The following is a 16,570-nucleotide window of genomic DNA, read 5'->3' as shown; positions in this document are numbered from 1 at the left end:
TCTGAACTTTTTTGACCACTGAAGATCCATAGACCTCAGAATGTGACATAAGTTTCAAGCTGATACATCCATCCCTTTATGAGAGAAAAGGGTCTTAACAGATGGAGGGGGAACAGACGGTTCAATAACAAATGACAATTTTTCTTCCTCATGTGATATAATTAGTAATATAATTATTTTTATAATTTTTCCCTTTGGTTATTCTGTAAAACCTTGCGTCTTGCAAATTTCATTGTTCTAGACCAGTATGTTTTGATCAGTGGGTTTGTGAGAATCAAAATATGTGACAGAAATGGGTGTATCTTTTGGTTGCTTTGACTTAGACCCTTACATTTATTATACCAGCAAGGATCCATTGACTTAGTATGTGAAATAAATTTCAACTTGTTATGTAGCCCGTTTTTGAAGAAAGGGGTCTTAACAAACGGATGAGCAGCCATTCTGATAACACATGATGAATTTTTTTTGCATGGTCTAATTACAAATTAACAATTTTTGGATTTTTTCCCTTTGGTTGTAGTGTGCAGTCTCTTGCGAAATGTCATAATTCTAGGTCAACAGGAAGTATCATACATGTTTTGATGAGTGAGTGAGCGTGTCAAAACGTGTGACATAAATGCCCATAACTTTCGATTGTATTGACTTAGGGGATCAGTTTTTTGCACTGTCAAGGGACCGTATATATTAGTAACATAAATTTTAACTTTATATGGTTACCTGTTCCTGAGAAAAAGGGTGTATAACATTTAGTCATACTGACAGAAAGACAACAGGGTGACCCCATAAGAGTTCTGTTTTGTACCGATTGAGGTATGGAACCCTAAAATTGTTGCAGAACATAGAGAAAGGGTTTATTTTTGTAACTGTTGTAGTAGCTAATTTCTGTTAGGTCACTTTTTTCATTTATTATTTTTATGTCTGTGAATTCTTTCATTATTATTTTCATAATTGTATATCTCACTGTTGCAGGTAAGGATTGCCCTGTGGATTTCAAGCGTGTGTTAGATCATGTTCGAGCAAAGTGCCCATGTCGTGATGAGGAATCACTTGATGGACCCAGCATTAAAAAAGCTGCTGAGGAACTTTTGAAATCAGATGATTTTGATGGCTGTAGTGATGAATTCAAAGAGGAGTTAAGGTACTACTATTCTGCTGATCACTCTTTTATTTACTGATGAATAAAAGTAACTTATAAGCTAGTGTCACCACTTCTTCCTGTGATATGCTGTATCCATATTCTCTTTGAGGTTGCTGTTTATAAAACTTTTTCTTAACTTTGTGTTCTCACAAATATATCAAAAATATATGTATTCTGGTTTTAATGAGGTATTTTATGAACTTCTAAGAGAATATTTATCATGATTCTTTTTGCTCAAGTACTCAAGAAATAGAATATAACAAGTATCTCAAACAGAATGACCTGATGCAAGCCAGCATGTATGTGAGAAACATCAGTCGTGCAAAATCCAATGTGAGCTTTTCTCAGTAGACATCCTAAAAACCACAGATCAGAAATTATGGAAATGGTAGTTGCTACTCACCATATAACGAAGATGCGGAGTGCAGATAGGCACAACAGAAAGACTGTCAGAAAAAGAATAGTGTGGCTTCAGCAGCCAGAGGCTGTGGTCGTGTTTATGTGTATTTTCTATCTCTGATGAAGGACTTGTTGGCTGAAAGCTCATTTTCTTAGTCTTTTTGTTGTGCCTATTATCAGCATCTCCACTATATGGGAAGTAGCAACTATTTATTTCATAATATTGTTGTGTTCCATGTTGGATTTTCCATTGTTAAATTTTGCAGAATTTCTTCATTTGACTCTGTGGCACGACAATACCTATTAATGTTTGTATGCTCATGTGCGGAAAAACTATTAATATTTGATAGGAGAGTGATGGGGAAAATATGGGGATTGATCTTAGATAAAGGAGAATGCAGAAGGAGGAGGAAAAATGAGGAGGTGCCAGAAGAAAGACAGGTGAAGAAAGCACTTCAGGGGAAACAAAACACATGACACCCCATGGAACAACCATGCTAATGTTGGATGGACAACCCGGTGAAGGACCTGACAGCTCTGTGGATTGAAGACACCTCAAGGAACCGAGCACAAAATAAAAAGGAATGACAGCAGTTTGTGGAAGCTGCACATGGTCTGCAAGGCCTGAATCCTCTGGATATTGATATTGGTGGCCATGTGGGGTATCAAATGAAATTTGTGACTGAACTGAGAATTTCTCGGTAGGGAGTGCACGGTGTATCATCTTAGATGGAGAATCTTTGACAGATACAGAAGAAAAACTTTAGGTGTACTCCAGGGAAGAGCATTGGAACCCTTTCTGTTCATGTTCTATATTAATAACCCGGCAGACAATACTAATAGTGACCTTAGACATTTTGCAAATGATACAGCTGTCTGTAATGAAGTACTCTCTGAAGAAGCAAAAGCCTGCACAGATATTATGTTCGATCCTGATAAGACTTCAGAATGGTGAAAGGAGTGGCAACTTGCGTGAAATATCTAGAAAAGTAAATTTTTATTTTCGCCAAATGCAAAAATGTGGTAATCTATGACTCCAGTAATAGTGAGTCACAAACAGGATCAGTTAACCCATTCAAATACTGAGGTGTAACAGATGTAGGGATGTAAAAGGAAGGACCACATAAGCTTAGTTATAGTTAAAGCAGGTGGAAGACTCTGATTCATTGGTAGTATATTGACAAAATGCAATCACTGTGCATAGGAGACCACTTAAAACAACACTCTTTTGGTTTGTCTTAGAATGTTACTTAAGTGTGCAGAACTTATGCAAAATAGGATTAATGAGGGACATTTTATGTATACAAAGAAAGGCAGCACAAATGGTCATAGGTTTGTTGAACCCATGGAAGAGCATCACAAAAATGCTGGAAAACCCTAATTGGGAGATGCTTAGGAAGATAACCAACAACTATCTCATGAAAACCTATTTACAAATTTAGAAGAACCAGTATTACGTGAATAAGGAAGGTGTGTGCTAAAACCCCATACAGTTCTCCTCTGTGGGACTGTGAAGGCAAGGTTACACTAATAACAGCATCAACGGGGCATTGAAGCAGTCAGTATTCCTGTGCTTTGTACAGGCATGGAATGGGGAGAAGCCCTAATGTGTGATGCAATGCTCTTCATGGTGTTAAGAGTAGAGATGTAGATCTTAATTTTTAACAATTTATATTTCTGTCAGCCCCCCTTCCCCATGTTAATAATGTAAGTTGAGATGACTAACAGAATTGGCCCAGTGATTGTGTCCGAGCACAATTTTAAAAACAACTCACACCCCAGGTGAAAGTGAAATACGCAAACTCCTACTACCCATATGATACTGTATCAGATGGGAAATGACTTGTAAATTTAGCCTGTCATTTTGTACTCCAGCAGTTCAGCGTATTGCAGTAAAAAGTGGAGACAATTCTGCCAGATGCCCTCAGCGGCTCAGCATTCATTTGTTAGGTACGGACTTGGTGCTCACGGGGTTCCTGAGCTGGGGACCCGGTAAGCGCCACCAGTCCCCTGTCACTGTAAGCTCTGGGCATGCTTCAGCGACCACCGTGCGGCATTGCGGTGGAACGTTATGTGTCTCAGAGAACAGGGATCTTGGCTTGACCAGCCAGATCGAAAGGACGGAATAAACCTCTATAAAATCCTCCCCCATCTCAAGGTATGCTGCGCGCTGATGGGATGCATGGCTGTTGGGGTGGAACTGTTATTAGCGGGCAACGTGTGGGGAACCTGCCGCACCTCAGTTGTATAAGGCTTACTCAGGCACACAGGGTTCTGTCTGAGTGGACCCTTATTTCCCTAGCTGCTTGTGGGATTGAGACGGAACCCTCGAAATCGTCAGCTTTCCTCCCAGCAGGAAGAGAGTACCACCTGGGAGTATTTCCGCCCATTCATTCAAAAGACTGAGAGATGCTAGTCCTCCTGATAATGGACCGAGTGAGGTGGTGCAGCGGTTAGCACATTGGACTCACATTCGGGAAGACGACAGTTCAAACCTGCGTCGAGCCATACTGATTTAGGTTTTCTGTGATTTCCCTAAATCGCTTCATGCAAATGCCTGGATGGTTCCTTTGAAAGGGCACAGCCGACTTCCTTCCCTAATCTAATGGGACCAATGACCTTGCTGTTTGGGCCCTTCCCCCAAGTCAACCAGTGAAGCTGATTAATTTGGACTTAAGAAACGGGGCTCATTGATCTGTGAATAACAATGTGTTTCTTTGGTGAGAAAGAGGAAGAAGGGAAAATTTGTAAAAGTGTCCCCTTCTATATCCATAAGGGTTTGGAAGGCCTTGCTGGCACCTTAAAATCTATCAAAGAACTGTGTAGTGGCTCATTGTTGGTCGATACTAATAAGTCAAAGCAACTGGGTGAATATGATACATTGTTGAGATGCACACTTCTCTCAACTCCAGTAAGGGCATCGTCACACACCGAGATATCATGTACATGGACATAACAGAACTGAAGCAAGAATGGGCATCCGAGGGGATAGTGGATGTGGGGCAACGAACGCAGACAAATAATGGATAAACTGAAAAGACTACCACTTTCATTGTCATATTCAATTCTCCAACACTGCCTGAACATATTATGGCAGGTTTCCTTTGACTTAATGTTTGGCCCTACATTCCAAACCCTATGTGGTGCTATAAATGCCAGCATTTCGGTCATACAACCGTGAGTTGCTGAGGTGAAGCAATTTGTGGAAAAGCTGCTCATAATGCTGGGACTGCCTGCTCATCTCCAGTGATCTACAATAGGAAAGATAAACAACAGTTCCGCAGTGAGCATCCAGAAGGCACGTGAAAAGCAGAATGCCTCTCAACGCCGCCTTTTCCCATCATCCTTAATGGGACAGGGTGCAGGGAAAGGATCCCAATGTTCAGGTCAAAAGCTGTCCCAGGTCCCATCAGATGTCATTGCATTATGTCTGACTGATTAGGAGGACATCATGGAGTCAGATGCCTCGGATCCAGGCAGCTCCACCACTCCTCCTTGCTCTACAAGTGCTTCACCTCCCCAGTGCAAAGAAGGGGGTAAATTAAAACCACACCTATTGCATAGCTTCCATACTACAGTGGAACTTGACTGGTTTCAGGGCTCATGTGGAGGAACTGAAAGTCCTAAGACAGGCACACTCCTTGTGCTTGTGTATACAAGAAACACGTTTTAAAGATACAGATGTCCCTGTGCTACAGGGCTATATGCTATACTGCAAGGATGATCTGTCAGGGGGAAAGGGCCAAGGAAGGGATTGTAGTGCTTGTCACTAATGCACATCATGGATCACTGTTTGCTCGCTGTATTTATCTCTGCAAGATGCAAAAGACTCTGAGACTCTCACAGGTCTTATAGAACAACTCCCCTGACCATTTCTCCTCCTGGGAGGCTCCACTGCCCATCATGTCTTTTGGGACTTGATCTTACTTGCCCTCAGAGTTGGGTTTTTGGAGAGCCTCATGACGTGTCATGAGTTGTGCATACTCAGCATAGATCATCTTCATCTTGGGCAGTTTCCAGCCTCTGGCCAGGTCTGTTTGGAACATAAGCCTAAGCCTCTTCATCTTCTGTCTTATCACCATCTCTCTGTCTTCACCTCAGTCCAGTCTTCTCCTTTCTTCTGGACGCATTCCTCCTCTCCTTTCAGCCCTCTGTCTCTCGGTCTTTACTCTTGGTCTCTTTCCTTCCAGTTTCACCTTGTGTATCCTCCTGGGTATCCTCTTCCCCTCTATTTGCGTAATATGCCCATACCATTTCAGCCATGATTTCCACCTGCGTTAACTCTCTAATCCTCTCATTTCTTAACCTGTCTATCTTTGTCACTCCAATACTGTTTCACAAGAATTTCCTCTCAGTGGCTTGTACTTTGCTTTTCTCTCTTACATTTTACATTCTACATTCTACATTTATACTCCGCAAGCCACCCAACGGTGTGTGGCGGAGGGCACTTTACGTGCCACTGTCATTACCTCCCTTTCCTGTTCCAGTCGCGTATGGTTCGCGGGAAGAACGACTGTCTGAAAGCCTCCGTGCGCGCTCTAGTCTCTCTAATTTTACATTCGTGATCTCCTCGGGAGGTATAAGTAGGGGGAAGCAATATATTCGATACCTAATCCAGAAACGCACCCTCTCGAAACCTGGCGAGCAATCTACACCGCGATGCAGAGCGCCTCACTTGCAGAGTCTGCCACTTGAGTTTATTAAACATCTCCGTAACGCTATCACGGTTACCAAATAACCCTGTGACGAAACGCGCCGCTCTTCTTTGGATCTTCTCTATCTCCTCCGTCAAACCGATCTGGTACGGATCCCACACTGATGAGCAATACTCAAGTATAGGTCGAACGAGTGTTTTGTAAGCCACCTCCTTTGTTGATGGACTACATTTTCTAAGCACTCTCCCAATGAATCTCAACCTGGTACCCGCCTTACCAACAATTAATTTTATATGATCATTCCACTTCAAATCGTTCCGCACGCATACTCCCAGATATTTTACGGAAGTAACTGCTACCACTGTTTGTTCCGCTATCATATAATCATACAATAAAGGATCCTTCTTTCTATGTATTCGCAATACATTACATTTGTCTATGTTAAGGGACAGTTGCCACTCCCTGCACCAAGTGCCTATCCGCTGCAGATCTTCCTGCATTTCGCTACAATTTTCTAATGCTGCAACTTCTCTGTATACTACAGCATCATCCGCGAAAAGCCGCATGGAACTTCCGACACTATCTACTAGGTCATTTATATATATTGTGAAAAGGAATGGTCCCATAACACTCCCCTGTGGCACGCCAGAGGTTACTTTAACGTCTGTAGACGTCTCTCCATTGATAACAACATGCTATGTTCTGTTTGCTAAAAACTCTTCAATCCAGCCACACAGCTGGTCTGATATTCCGTAGGCTCTTACTTTGTTTATCAGGCGACAGTGCGGAACTGTATCGAACGCCTTCCGGAAGTCAAGAAAAATAGCATCTACCTGGGAGCCTGTATCTAATATTTTCTGGGTCTCATGAACAAATAAAGCGAGTTGGGTCTCACACGATCGCTGTTTCCGGGATCCATGTTGATTCCTACATAGTAGGTTCTGGGTTTCCAAAAACGACATGATACTCGAGCAAAAAACATGTTCTAAAATTCTACAACAGATCGACGTCAGAGATATAGGTCTATAGTTTTGCGCATCTGCTCGACGACCCTTCTTGAAGACTGGGACTACCTGTGCTCTTTTCCAATCATTTGGAACCCTCCGTTCCTCTAGAGACTTGCGGTACATGGCTGTTAGAAGGGGGGCAAGTTCTTTCGCGTACTCTGTGTACAATCGAATTGGTATCCCGTCAGGTCCAGTGGACTTTCCTCTGTTGAGTGATTCCAGTTGCTTTTCTATTCCTTGGATACTTATTTCGATGTCAGCCATTTTTTCGTTTGTGCGAGGATTTAGAGAAGGAACTGCAGTGCGGTCTTCCTCTGTGAAACAGCTTTGGGAAAAGGTGTTTAATATTTCAGCTTTACGCGTGTCATCCTCTGTTTCAATGCCATCATCATCCCGGAGTGTCTGGATATGCTGTTTCGAGCCACTTACTGATTTAACGTAAGACCAGAACTTCCTAGGATTTTCTGTCAAGTCGGTACATAGAATTTTACTTTCGAATTCACTGAACGCTTCACGCATAGCCCTCCTTACACTAACTTTGACATTGTTTAGCTTCTGTTTGTCTGAGAGGTTTTGGCTGCGTTTAAACTTAGAGTGAAGCTCTCTTTGCTTTCGCAGTAGTTTCCTAACTTTGTTGTTGTACTACGGTGGGTTTTTCCCGTCCCTCACAGTTTTACTCGGCACATACCTGTCTAAAACGCATTTTACGATTGCCTCGAACTTTTTCCATAAACACTCAACATTGTCAGTGTCGGAACAGAAATTTTCGTTTTGATCTGTTAGGTAGTCTGAAATCTGCCTTCTATTACTCTTGCTAAACAGATAAACCTTCCTCCCTTTTTTTATATTCCTATTAACTTCCATATTCAGGGATGCTGCAACGGCCTTATGATCACTGATTCCCTGTTCTGCACTTAGAGTCGAAATGCTTCTGCTTTTCTTCCCCACTTGTTTATTTCTCTGCCATTTTTCCACCTTCCTGTATCAGGCTTCCTAGGTACTTGAAACTCTCCACTCACCTCAATTGTTCTCCATCAATTGTTATTCCAGTTGTTCCTCTCTCCTTTGTTCTTGTTTGGATAATCATCTCATTCTTACTTATACTAAATTTCATCCCATATTATTGTACTGTTCATTCTGATACGTCCAACTGGCCTGTACTTTCTCCTCCTTATTCCCCCAAATCATCAGATCATCTGCAAACACCATAGTTTTCATCCTTCCTTCACCAATTACTTGTGCTACTGTACTCATTATATCATCCATCACTACAATGAAGAATAATGGTAAAAGTGCACTTTATGCCTCAAGCCATTCTTCTGTTCAATCCAGGCTGATTTCTCTCCTCCCACTTTCACACAGCTCACAATTCTATGGTATATTTCCCTTATCCTCCAAATAATCTGTTTTGCTACTCCTCTGTTCTCTAGGGCTTTCCATACTTCGCTTCTATGTACACTATCATATGCTTTTTCAGTGTCCAGGAAGGTCATTAGTAGATCTATTCCATATTCATAATGCTGTTCCTGCAGTTGTCTTACAGCAAAAATTAGATCCACCATGGACATTCCTGTTCTGGAGCCATGTTGCTCTTGTCTCATCCGTTCTCCTAATTTTGCCCGAATTCGTGCTTCCAAAATTTTTTCAGCGTAGGTACTCACACTCATTCCTGCACTGCTACTGTATCATTCTCAGCCATCGACACCTCGTTCTGCTCTCCAGCCCTCGCAGACTCTGTTCAATGGGAGATCACTAATGAACTTCATTCCAGTGACCACTTCCCACTCACATTCACCTACTAGTTGGAACACTATCTGAAGAGCAGTCACCAATGTGGATGGTCAGCAGGGCTAACTGGATGCTGCTGAGCCAGCTGGCTGTGTTTGAACATCACAACAGCTTCCAGGAATGGGTCGACCACATCGTGCTTCTGACTTACCCACCCTAAAGTCTTCAGGTCATCTTAAGAGGCAACTTGTACCTTCATGGACAGATGAGTGCCACTCAGTGATCTGGGGCAGGCATGCAGCTCTTCAACATATTACATGCTGCCCAACAGCAGAAAACCTCAGAGCCTTTTGAGTCATGAGAGCGAAAACTCAGCACGTAATTAAGGAGAGTAAGAAAGGGTCACAGCAAGCACTCCCAAACTCCAGCAACGATTCCACGTGTTCTTCAAAAGTATGGGAAGCCATCTGGAGGATTTCCTGTAAACACAGCTGTTTACCAATAACCAGAGTGCTGACATGGGTGTCTCCAAACAACGCCTGGAGATACTGCTCAGACACTGGCAGAGCATTTTGTACCAACTACTTCCAATGCAAGCTAGGCTCCAGCATTTTGTAGTCAACATGTGATTGTAGAGAGGAGCAAGTTGGATTTTGGATCCAACAATTGTGAGTCTTTCAACTACCCTTTCTCCATGTTGGAGCAGAAATCGGCACTGTCTGAGACTTGTGATACTGTACCTGGACACGAACAAATCTGTTACAACATGTTTCAACATTTGCCAGCAGCATCAAAGGAAATCCTCGTTGTACGTTTTAATCTTATATGGCAGGCAGGCAACTTCCCCAACTTGTGGAGGGAGGCAATTCTGATCCCTGTCCTCAAACCAGTAAAGGACCACACATGTTCCAATAGTTATCGGCGTAGCACCTTAATGAGCTATGTAGGACATACCATGGAGCAAATGGTTAACCATCAACTGGTCTGGTTGTTAGAGACCAGGCAACTCCTTAGTCGCTCTCAGTGTGGATTCCGAAGATTTCGGTCCACGGTCCACCTGGCCCTGCTAGAGGCGGCTATCCAGCAGGCTTTCCTATATAAGCTTCACTGTATTGGCATATTCTTTGACATAAATAAGGCATATGATACTGCTTGGAGACTCTGTATTCTCCCACAACTACATCAATGGGGCTTTCGTGGCCATCTTCCAATCTTCATATGGTCTTTTCTGTCTCAGCAGTCTTTCAGGACCTGAGTTGCTGACACCCTTTCTGATCGATGTGAGCAGGAGAATGGTGTCCCTTAGGGCAATATTTTAAAAGTACTCTCCTTGCCATAGCCATAAACAGTATCACATCTATGGTAGGGAATCCTGTACTGTGCTGCTTATTTGTGGATGATTTTGCTGTTTTCTGTTCCTCCTCCAGTTTTGGAATAGCGAGCAGTTAGTTGCTGCATGCAGTTCGAAGGTTAGAGGAGTGGGCTGCAAGCACGGATTTTCAGTTTTCTGCAGATAAGTGTGTGTGTGTGTGTATTCATTTTAACTATTCTCATCGATTTTTAATTTGCCTGCCTTGCGTGCAACAGACACCATCCTTCATTTTTAGAGACTCACTGAGGTTTCTGGGACTCATTTTTGACGTGAAATTGTCGTGGTTGCCACATCTGAGAGACCTGAAAGCCAGAAGCCTGAAGGCACTGAGTCTTTTAAAGTGCCTTAGCCACAGGTATTGGGGAGCAGCAGGACGTCTCCCCTCCAGTGTTATAGAGGTTTCATGTGTTGGCAGCTGGACTGCAGGAGAACAGTGTATGGATCAGTGAGGCCATATTTTTTGCAGACCATTGACACTGTCCACCATGGGGGATTCGGCAGGCCATGGCTGCATTTAGGACCAGTCCCATACCCAGCCTATGTACTGAGGTTGCGGAATCACCACTTACCATCCGGCGGCAGCTCCTCAAGATGCATCAGACATGTAAGTTCTGCGCATTCTGATCTCACCCACACACATCCTGTTGCCATCCACCTCTGGAACGCCTTTCTCCAACTGTCCACGGGCCACACTGCTGTTTGGAATCCACGTGCAGCATGTGCTGGAGTCCACTTGGTGTGGAGCTAGTCCAACTCCAGATCCAGGGTTTTAACTATTGCCGCTTTGGTTACTGCAGAGGCCCAGCAACGGTTACTGCAGAGGCCCAGTGACATTTTACATTTAGTGCTTTATAGAAGGGATTGCACTCCTGCTTCTGTTTTTAATTTGATATTTTCAGACATTGCATATGAGCACCACAACCCTGTAGCTGTTTTTACAGATGGGTCTAAGCAGGGGGACTCCATTGGTTGCTCTGCCATTTTCCCAGATCATGTCGTAAAGGTCAGACTACCTCCAGAATTTACTATCTTAGACACAAAATTATATGCAATATTATGGGCACTGGAGCAGATGAGCTGATCTCCCAGTGTTCAGTTTCGCATCTGTTCAGATTCTCGGAGTGCCCATTACTCTCTCTCTACTGTTTGTACCCAGCAGATAAAGTAACCCAAAATAGCCAGGATGCCCTCCTCCAACTACGATGATGGGGAAGGAGGTGTTTTTTGGTTGGATACCAGGGCACATGGGAGTTGCAGGGAACAAAATGGTGGATCAAGCAGCCAAGGAGGCATGTTGTGATCCTCAAGTATTTCAGTGTGCCATCACCCTGCATTCTATCGCCTCACTGTTGAGGTACATAGTCATGCGTCATTGGGAAAACGAGTGGCTGGAAGTGACCGACAACAATCTTTGTATAGTAAAGCTCACAACTCATCCATGGCGCACTTCCTTCCAGCCACTTTAATGGGGCAGTGTTCTCCTTGCTCATCTTCACATAGGCCACAGCCCCATCACACATGGCTTCTTACCACGGTGAGGGAACTCTACAATGTGTGGTGCCTGTGGCATGCAGATCATTGTGTGCCATATTTTATTGGACTGTGTTTTATTTTCCAACCACTGAACTACGGTGGATTTGCAAACGCATCAGCCCTCTATTGCAAGCAGTGTTCAAACGAATGTGGTTCAAGTTTTAAAATTTTGTGAATTGTCCAACATTTGTAACAAAATTTTAGGGAGATGTTTTTAATGTGTCAAGAGGGTGACTGGCTCGCCTAAGTTTTTCGGTAAGTGGTCAGCCAGTCACATTTCCCTGTGCTTTTCTTTGAGCTCTTCTTTGTTTTGTTTCCTCTGTGTTTTAATTTTATGTATGGCTACTTTCCCTCCTAATTGGTTTTTGTGCATGCAAAATGAAGTGACTGTGTGTTCATTTCGAGTTCATGGGTGCACAACAATTTTAGTTTATCCTCACATTTGTTTGTTTTGATAAGTGTAAGGACACTGATGATCTTGCCGTGGGGCGTCCCTAAGATCCTAACACAATAATTCTGATAGACAGTACAATAAACAGTCTTAAGTCTAGTTAAACAAAACTTTGGAAGACTTGCGACCAAACAAGGCTGAAAGTATAGATAACATTTGATTGGAAGTGGCAATAGAACAACTATTCAAGCTAATGTTTAGAATCTATGAGACTGAATACATATCGCTAGTCCTGAAGATAGCAAGGGCACATAAGTACAAAAACTACCAAACAATCATCTTAATGTCTTGTGCGTCCAGGTTGCTGAGAGGACTAATGTATAGAAGAATGCAAAAGACGATCAAGAATCTGTCAGATAGTTATCAGTTCGGCTTTAGGAAAGGCAAAGGCATGAGAAGCAGTTCTTACATTATGTCTGATAATGGAAGCAAGACTTAAAGAAAAATCAAGACACATTTATAGGATTTGCTGACCTACAAAAATGATTAAACAGTGTAAAATGGTCCAAAATATTTGAAATTTGCAAAAAATAGGTGCAAGGTTTAGCGAAAGAAGGGTAATATGCAATAAGGGCAAGAACCAAGAGAGAGGAATGAAAGTGGAAGATAAAAAAGAAACTGTTCAGATTAAAATGGGTGTAAGACAGGAATGCAATCTTTGACCCTACTGTTCAGTCTACAAAGTGAAAAAGTAATAGTGGAAATGAAAGGTAGGTTCAAGAGAGAAATTATAATTCAAGGTGAAAGGGTGTTGATGATAAGATTCAGTGATGACATTGCTATTCTCAGTGAGAGAAAGAAGAATTACAAGACCTGTTGAATGAAATGTGCTGTCTGATGGGTTCATAATTTGGATTGAGAGTAAACTTAAGAAAGACAAAAATAATAAATAATACCATAAATGAGTTTACTGATAAGTTTAACACAAAAATTGGTGATTAGCACAGGCAAATGGCATTCTTGGTTAAAAGAAGTCTACAGACCTTAGTACAAGGGAGAAATTTCTGAGAATGTACGTTTGGAGCGGAGCACAGTATTGTATGGTAATGAATTGTGGACTGTGGAAAAACTGGAAAAGAAGAGAATTGATGTGTTTGAGATGTGGTACTATAGAAAGAAAATTAGGTGGACAGATAAGATAAGGAATGAGGAGGTTCTGTGCAAAATCAGTGAAGAGAGGAACAATTGAAAAATTCTAGAAGAAGATGGGACTGGATAATAGGATTTATTACGACAATAGGTAATAACTACAGGGAGCTGTAGAGGATAAAAACTGCAGGGGAAGACAGAGATTGGAAAACATCCAACAAATAACTGAGGATGTAGGATGCAACTGCTACTCTTAGACGAAGCGGTAGCACAAGAGAGGGATTCATGGCAGGCTGTATCGATGCATTCTCCTGGAAGCTCATTTGTTTGATGTCATCTGATTTACATTCCAGTTTTGTTTCCTGCTTATTGATGCTATGGACAGTAACAGTGGCTGTATAACATTTCTTTTGCCATGCATAAGTGCTCCTAAGTAGTACCAGAAATTCACTGTACATACATTTCTATTGGTGGTACTCCCCCTCTCCCTCCACCACTTCCCAGTATACAATGTTATTATTGTGGTCTTCAGTCTGAAGACTGGTTTGGTGCTGTTCGGCATGCTAGTCTGTCCTTTGTAAGTCTCTTCATCTCTCCATAACTATTGCTATATGCATCCATTTGAACTGTGTTACTTTAAGCTTTTGTCTCCCAATACAGTTTTCACCCCATACATTTCCCTCCATTACCAAATTAACTATTCCTTGATGCCTCAAGGTGTGTCTTATCGAGTTATCTCTTCTCTTAGCCAAGGTGTGTCATAAACCTCTTTTTCCCCCAGTTCAGTTGAGTACCTCTTCAGTAGTTGTTAAATCTACCCATCTAATCTTCTGCATCACCTCATTTCAGAAGCTTCTATTCTCTTCTTGTCTGTGTATCATCCACATTTCACTTCCATATCAGGTTGCACTACAATTTAGTGTAGATCTTAATTAATATCTCTCTCTCTCTCTCTCTCTCTCTCTCTCTCTCTCTCTCTCTCTCTCTCTCTCTCTATATATATATATATATATATATATATATATATATATATATATATATATATATATATATATATATATATATATATATATAAAGAGAGAGAGAGAGATATTAATTAAGATTATAAGATATTAATTAAGATTATAATTAAGATATATATATATATATATATATAATCTCCCTATCTCTTTTTTTTTGTTACAGAAAAGCTGTTTTTACTGTCACCTGTCTGCATTTTATGACCTCTTCACTTCTGCCACAGTTGTTTTGCTGCCCATATAGCAAAATGTGTCTAGTTATTTTAGTGTCTCATTTCCTAACCTAATTCCCCAAACATCACCTGATTCAATTGTGCACCAGTCCATTTCTTTTACTTTTGTTGATCAGCATCTTATAACTTCTTTGAGACAGTATTTATTCTGTTCTTCTAATCTTTGAAGCCCCGTGCATCTGTGACAGAAGTATGGGCCTCAGAGTTCTTATTTCTTTTCCCAGAACTTTACTTACTTTTCCTAATTTCTCCTTGAATTTGTTTACGGCTTCCTAATACACAAACTGTGCAACATTGAGGATAAACTAGAACTTTGTATTATTCCTTGCTCAAATATTACTTCCATGTCATGTCCTTTGACTCTTATAACAGCAGTTTGATTTCTGTGAAAATTGTTCAGATGCTACACCACCCCCAAAAACTTGAAAGACTTCTTGATACTGCTGTACTACTACTGTGGTTACTATTGCTGCTGCTGCTGCTACTACTAACACAACTGTTGTTATCAAAAATTTAATTTTATGTGTCCTGATAGGTTGAAGAGACAGCAGAATAATTGAAACATTAAACTGCAGATCTCTCTATACTCAGTTGAAATGCTGGAGGAAGTCAAGAACGTAACTAAATCCATCTGGACCATACCTAGTAAAGAAATGAGGTTTTGAAACCTACCTTCTGGTTAAGCCCAGATTTACCTTTATCAATTTTTTGCCAAACTCAGGCCTCTTTATACTGAATGTTAGTTTAGGAGCTTCAACATTTATTTACTCAGCTGATGGGATTGATAGGTAATTGTAAGTCAAACAGCGAATACTAAATCAAGCATCTTAAGAGGAAATTAAGGAAAATTAACCTAGAGTAAGAAGTAAATGTGCATCTTCCCAACACAAACCGTCCATGAGCTGTGAAACAATTGCCTATTAAATCCCCTTCTTTTAACAACTTTTGTGTAAAACTTCATATATGTTCTATCTCTCTCACTATTTTTTCATCATATTTTACATGTATCTGATTATGCTGTAAATTAATTCAGAAAATGCCTTGTTGAAATTTGTGGGATACATAATGTTCAGCATTTATGTATGTTTCAGGAAGTTCATGGAAAGCTTTGCCAGGCGCACAGCACGCTTGAGGCACAAAATGGGTGTTGGCGCAACAGATCAAGCAGTGCCACCAGTTATTATGCAACTTGAGAGGCTAACTTTAACTCAGCTGGTGGAATTCTTTCATACCTGTCGTGATAAATATATGCGGGCTAAGATTGAACCAGGTACAAACCTCATTTCTGTAGTTCAGTGAATAGAATAATATGAAGAAAACCAAGCATAACACTGGGAAAAATGTGTGGCAAATACTCTGTGATCATTGATTATAAAAATGTTTCCAGTTTTCAATTGTTACTCATAATGGACAAACTTATCTACTGAGCTTTCAAACATTTTGTTAGTCTTCTGGTCTGTTAGTGACTAATGAGAATAACATACACATTTCTGACTTTAAATCAAAGGTTTTTTTTAAATCTCTTCACTTACATTACATTTTTTACTTTATACAGAAGCCTCAGAGAGAACCCTTGGTCCAATAAAAACACGGAGTACACAATATCTTACCTAATAAAATCCCACACTAGACTAGCAAAATCACATCCCGTGCCATGGCTTTGACAACTTTTCATTGTGCCTTGAAATGAGGAATATCATCTCCAAAATCCTACTCACTTCCCTCAGTGTTTATCCTTATCGCCCTCCTACTTCCTGCCTCTTGCCACATTCATCATGTCTTTGAGACCATAGTGCAAGACCTGTCCCATGCACTCACTGAACACATGTTGTTCCAGAACTGTCATAGGCATATCCTACTTTAACAGGGACAAAGACTATCTCATAAACAGTAGCAAAGAAAAACTGTCAAGAACTAGAACTTGATAACTATGCTGGATAATTGTG

At 41.2% G+C, this 16,570-nt stretch overlaps 1 protein-coding gene across 3 annotated transcripts in view; it reads left to right on the top strand.

Annotated features, from left to right (window-relative positions):
- Positions 1–16,570, top strand: part of LOC126477299 (DNA-directed RNA polymerase III subunit RPC1) — a 231,559-nt gene that overhangs the window by 149,897 nt on the left and 65,092 nt on the right. For all 3 annotated transcript variants that reach the window (XM_050103606.1, XM_050103605.1, XM_050103608.1), the window contains exons 18-19: positions 970–1,138; positions 15,716–15,894. In XM_050103606.1, coding sequence (XP_049959563.1) covers positions 970–1,138; positions 15,716–15,894 — 348 coding nt within the window. The remainder of the gene's footprint in view (positions 1–969; positions 1,139–15,715; positions 15,895–16,570) is intronic.

Source organism: Schistocerca serialis, chromosome 1 (assembly GCF_023864345.2).
Source record: "Schistocerca serialis cubense isolate TAMUIC-IGC-003099 chromosome 1, iqSchSeri2.2, whole genome shotgun sequence".
NCBI lineage: Eukaryota > Metazoa > Arthropoda > Insecta > Orthoptera > Acrididae > Schistocerca > Schistocerca serialis.
The sequence above is the reverse complement of the archived record's forward strand: the minus strand, read 5'-3'. Positions and strand labels throughout refer to the sequence as shown.